Source organism: Gymnoscopelus braueri (assembly GCF_963280865.1).
Source record: "Gymnoscopelus braueri genome assembly, chromosome: 18".
In the NCBI taxonomy this organism is placed as follows: domain Eukaryota; kingdom Metazoa; phylum Chordata; class Actinopteri; order Myctophiformes; family Myctophidae; genus Gymnoscopelus; species Gymnoscopelus braueri.
This window is the reverse complement of record NC_137618.1, coordinates 41,660,341-41,666,000: the sequence shown is the minus strand read 5'-3', so window position 1 is coordinate 41,666,000 and position 5,660 is coordinate 41,660,341. Positions and strand designations below refer to the sequence as shown.

At 44.9% G+C, this 5,660-nt stretch overlaps 1 protein-coding gene across 1 annotated transcript; it reads right to left on the bottom strand.

The window, feature by feature from the left end:
* Positions 1–3,414: 3,414 nt before the first annotated feature.
* LOC308073374 (putative G-protein coupled receptor 34) lies at positions 3,415–4,374 on the bottom strand (the record flags this gene model as incomplete). The annotated part of the gene is made up of 1 exon (XM_080412245.1): positions 3,415–4,374. The coding sequence occupies one exon, from the start codon at positions 4,372–4,374 to the stop codon at positions 3,415–3,417; it is 960 nt and encodes a 319-aa protein (XP_080268371.1).
* Positions 4,375–5,660: the final 1,286 nt, after the last annotated feature.

Below are 5,660 nucleotides of genomic sequence, written 5' to 3'. Positions count from 1 at the left end.
GTTTTTCTGTCCGCAACAGTATGGTTATTGTAGTGGAGGGACCTGTCAGTAAACACCATCTTATGAAAAATGAAGACAGGTCCAAATATTTGTTTTTTCTATATATTTTTTAGCTTTTTACCCTCTTTTTCCTCCCCAATTTAGTTGTTATGCCAATTAATTCCTACCTACATACATTTCTGTGTTGTCACTGCTGTTGTATCCTAAGTGACTCACCTACTGCAGTGAGGAGCCCCCACCAGGAGAACGTAGAGCCTTCATCCTACTCCTCCCACCCAACACTCCCTGCTGACAGCCCCCCCAGCCCGTAGGACTACATGCTTTGACAATTATCACCCTCCTCCTCCCTGCCCGGCTGCCCTCCCCCAAGCACAGGCCAATTGTGTTTGTGTATACCCTGGACAAAGCCGGATGCACCACGGCGGATTTGAACCCACAACCTCCACGGTGGTGGGCAGGCTCTTTACCACTGCACCACCCGAGCGCCTTATATATTTGTTTTTCAAGTTTCCAAAGCAAACGAAAAGGAGCCAAACCCACGGAAGAAGCAGCTTTGTTTGCACCTCCAACACACCCACATGATGTTGATTCTCTTCCCCTATTTGCATGTATACTACTAGTGTTTGAACACAAATTTTGATTTAGTTTTAGTCATAGTATTTTAGTTTTAGTCATCTGAGACTGAAATGTTTTACTTTTAGTCTAGTTTTAGTTGACTAAATATCATAACATTTTAGTCGACTAAAATGTATTCTTGGCGGGCCATGATGCCATGGAAATGGCAGATTTTCACTTACCGGTAGCTGCATGCCGAAAATTGCTGATTTACAAGCTGTAGATCAGCTATTTTCGTCTGAGACGCCCGCCCGCACCCATGATGACTAGTTCTACTGGATCTCTTCTCCAACCTCCCTAACATTTTAGTCTAGCTTTTATTTGTTGACGAAATTGTCAGTAAATTTAGTCATAGTTTTAGTCATCATAGCTTAGTTTTTATTTAGTTTTCGTCAGTGAAAAAAGGTCGTGGACGAACATTTTTCGTCATAGTTTTAGTCGACGAAATCAACACTATACTACTAGGGTGTGATGATGACACTGTAGCTAAAAAGAGTTAGCCAGGACAGCATCATCAGAGCTCCCTCCTTCTCCCACGTATGCAGACTAGACTGCACTGCAGTGGTGAATAATTGTTAGTGTGTGTGTGTGTGTCCTTGAATGAAGGTGTTGTAAATTGGATAGCTTACACTGCAAATTACGGGCAGGTCAGGAGTTCAGGGGAGGCCAGCCGTGTCAAGTGAGACTTTGGGATGAGGTGGAGGGAGAGCGTTGCTCAAGTTATTAATGGGGTGTCTGTGGAGGCCAGACTCAGTAGCCTATTATGGTGATGGGCTAATAATGGTATAGTGGCGTGGTGCCCCTGGGCTCTTTCCTTTTACGCTGCTGCCATCTAGAGGACAAACTGGTCAACAACACGGCCCAGATCTGGGCATTCATGTATGTATGGTTTCCCTTTGGAGAATATTAATAAAGTCAAATGGAGGGAACTCAGTAAAATATAATCACAGATCAATCAATTCCTTTAATTTAAAAAAAAAGTTTAAAAGGCTAGTTATCCATACAAATAATAATAAAATGAATATCGTGTGGTCTAGGACCAGAACTGGCAAAGAATTATAATATAAATTATTAATAATATAAATCAATAAATATACTAAATCACATGGCACTATTGTCATTTGTAAGCACAAGTATACAATAATGTGTACCTTTTTTTTGTCTCCTGCGAGTGGCATTTGGGAATCCCCTTTGGCCGCAACCCAGACCTACAGAGGTCAAAGTGGTTTGTGTCATTTTATCCTCTCAGTAGTCAAAAAGCAATGCACATGTAGCAGTAGTGGCTTAGAGCCTCTGTCTGATGACAAAAAAAGCCTAATATTTCCCCCAGCCCAGGGAGAATTCCTCTTTAAGCCAGTGGTGAAGATGTTGGCTTTCCACGTGGGGGACCAGGGTTCGAACCCATTTGATGAATCAAATTTAACAATTCACAGAGACTTACACCCACACACTCTTGCACCTACACCCTTTTTTTTATTACTAATATGTCTTTTTCTCTATCTTTCATACTTTGTATCTATTGTTGTATTTGTGTTTTTGTAAATTGATGTATTTGTATTCATGTTGCCAAATAATTCATGTTTATGCCGCCATCCCATCACCTCCGCCTCACACCATCCCTCACCCCCTTTCCCTCTCCCCACTTCACGCCCACCTTCCCCCTGCACTCCTTCCATCCGCCCCTTCAACCTCCCATGCCCCTCGCCCCTCCTCCTACAACCCCTCGGAGGACCTACTAGGACCTCATTCTGGGTCTGGCAGAACCAGGTCTCCTGGTCTTGGTTAAAGACAACAATTGTTTGCCACCACTTCCCTGTCTCTGTGTCTGCTTTTGGGTACATAGATATAGAAACCTAGATACCTCATTGGCCTCTGCAGTTCGTTGGAGCAACTCGTATCGCGGCCGCCATTTTCGCGTATAGCAAACGGACACTCAAAGTGACTACTGGCCAATCACAGCGCTCACAGCGCGTTGACTACTGGCCAATCACAGTGCGTATTTTCTAAGACTTGTCAGAATCTAGTTGTCCCGCCCCCATCTGCCTCTGATTGGCCTACCGAACGCCCCCTTCTGTGACACACGCGGAAGCTTGCCTACAGCTTGCCTACGTGAAAATGGCGCCCGAGATACCAATGCCTCAGAGCCGAAGGAGGCGTCTACCTTTATATGTCTATGTTTGGGTACCCACCGTGTCAGCTATGACACATCACTTTTTGCCACTCACCTTGGAATGCATTTGGCCCCACTGCTATATACCTGCACCACTTAACACCTGGGTGTGATTTGCTTCCAGTGGCGCTGTTCAGTAGCCTTGAAATGAATTTACAGGGATTTAACATTGTTTCTCTAGTTCATATATAGCCCAATTAAATAAGCTCATCAAAGGCACCACTTCTTTCACACAGGGTGTGATTTTTATGTTAACTTCCTGTTGATTTAGCTATTTTTATTAAGAAGAAAACCCAAACTGGATCCAAGGATCCGGATCCAGTATTCAAATATTAAAATCAGCAGGACATTGACATTTGTATCAAATAAACTAACATTACTGGGTTTGGTGATGTTCTATATTGTCTGTATCAGCTTTGTTTGTGTTCGATTATGTGCTAAAATAGTGATTTTGAGATCTGTTTTACCGTACAATGTAGTACGTCAATGAGGAGCATATTTTGAATTATCAATTTCTAATCAATTGAGCAATTCTTTTAGATTTCTTGTCCACCTTTGGATTTACATCATGGCAAAGTAGGCTAACTACACAACCCAAACCTCTACCAAAGTGGTCTTGCCCTTTAAAGTCATTCTCCGTCCCGTATCCTGTATGAATGCGTGCCTAGGGCACGCGCAGCCGCTTTGCGCATCAAGCCGGACAGCAGGAAGTACATGACGGGATCCAGGCAGCTGTTGAGGGCGGAGAACAACACCATCACCTGATTGGTCCGATACATCAGGCGCATGTAGTCGCAGGACGATGATTTGTCGAGCTGGGAGAGGACGTAGACGGGACGGAAGGCGTGGTACGGCACAAAGCACACGGTGAACAGGAGGAGGACAAAGAAAGACTTCCTGGCCGCGCGTCCGTAGCGGCTGGTGGCGATCTTCCCGTAGGAGACCACCTGCACCATGAAAACCACCCAGAACATCACCTCCAGAGCCGTATTAATGTACGCTATGCGCCTGGTGTCTCTCCACCGCGTGTACATGAAGCACTTGTTGTTGGACGTCTCGTTGACCTCTGCAGAGATCACGTAGGCCATCAGGCCCAGCGCCAGCCCCCACACCAGGCCACATACCACCCAGGTCCACCGCACGCCGCACGGACTCCTCGCCGCACACCGCGCTCCGCCGCCGCCCCCGCGGCGCCTCAGCCAGGCATGGCGGTCCAGGCCGATGAGGCCCAGCATGGCGATGTTCACGTACATGTTCATGTAGAACACGTTGGTCACCAGGTTGCACGCCACGGCGCCCAGGTCCCATTGGTTCCCGTTGGCGAGGTAGTGCACCCTGAAGGGCAGGCAGGCCAGCAGCAGCAGGTCGGCCACGGCGCAGTTCATGAGGAGGACGTGCATGGAGTCCCGCCGGCGCTGGAGGAAGAGGAACACCCACAGGGCCAGGAGGTTCCCCGCCAGGCCCACGAGGAAGAACAGGGAGTAGAAGACCGCCAGCGGCACGCGCAGAGCATCATCGTGGGATGGACAAGTTTTCTGGTTGGGGTGTGTGGTGTTCTGTGAGGAGGATGACCAGAGGATGGTTGACATGGAGAATGGAGGGACGAATGGCATGGTGGAGGGTGGAGATAGGATTGATGGCATGGTGGAGGGTGGATATTGGATTGATGGCATGATGGAGGGTGGTGGGATGGACAGAGGGGTGGAGTTACAGTGTGTGACAAAGGAAGGTTGGGTGGACAGAGTGCTCAAGGTGTCTTCAGAGAGATAAGATCTTCTCCTCTGAGGGAGAAAGACAATCCATGTTACACAACTATTGTTCATTTACAACAAGACTTTACTGATCAGGGTGTTACACTAGTGGACACCATGTCCAGCTGGGTTTTGTTTTACATAAGCGTCTACTACTCCTGTATTTAATTGTAAAATGGTGGCATAAATAAATTGTGAAAATAGGCAAAAGTTTACAGGTTACACCAGGTCAATAAGAACTAAATGTCTTAACTTTGGCAGTAGTTCTTTGCACCTCCAAGATTGTCTAAATAGCTGAACACCTCCCTGACTGACTGAACACCTCCCTAACTTAACACCTCCCTAACTGAACACCTTCCTGAACACCATGTGTGTTGTTAAAAATGTTTCAAAAATAATCCAAATAAATTTTTTTTTTTCAAGATAAAAAAAATATAAAATAGTATATCTACAAGCTCACAAGTGAACTTGTAGATATGCTCTTTTCTAATAGCTACTGTAAATTATATAGGGTTCAAATGGTAAAACTAATTTGATGTAATATTTGTTATATTAACAAATTTTGCTGCGGACCACCGTCACCCCTTTTTTGGGGCTTGTTTTCATAGACCTGACCGCTTATTTTTTTTTGGTGATTTCTGGCAACACTGGTTGGAACCAAATTATTATTAACAAGATGCATTCTTTAGTGTTTCAGTTATGTATCCTAAATTCAGCCGTTGAAAGGTCAAGTGTTATTTAACAGCCAAATGTTATTTGTAATTATTTCATTATATTAATAAACCAGTTTACAAAACAACAAACAAATACATACATTTTTAAAACTTACAAAATGTTGTGCTCTCTCTCTCTCTTCTCTCTTCCTTTTTCTCCGTCTTTACTTTGTGCAGTGTACCTCCAGTGTTGCCAGATTTAGCAAGAGAAACAAGCGGCCAGGTCTACGAAAACAAGCCCAAAGGAAGTGCCTACTGTAGGCCGCATTATCACAGACAGACAGACAGACAGACAGACAGATCTTGAGAAAACATTAGAAATATTTGGAATATTTTTGAAACATTTAACAACGTAAATCTTGTATGGAGGGTCCCTGGCACAAACCATTCTCAGATGGAGGTCCGTGGAAA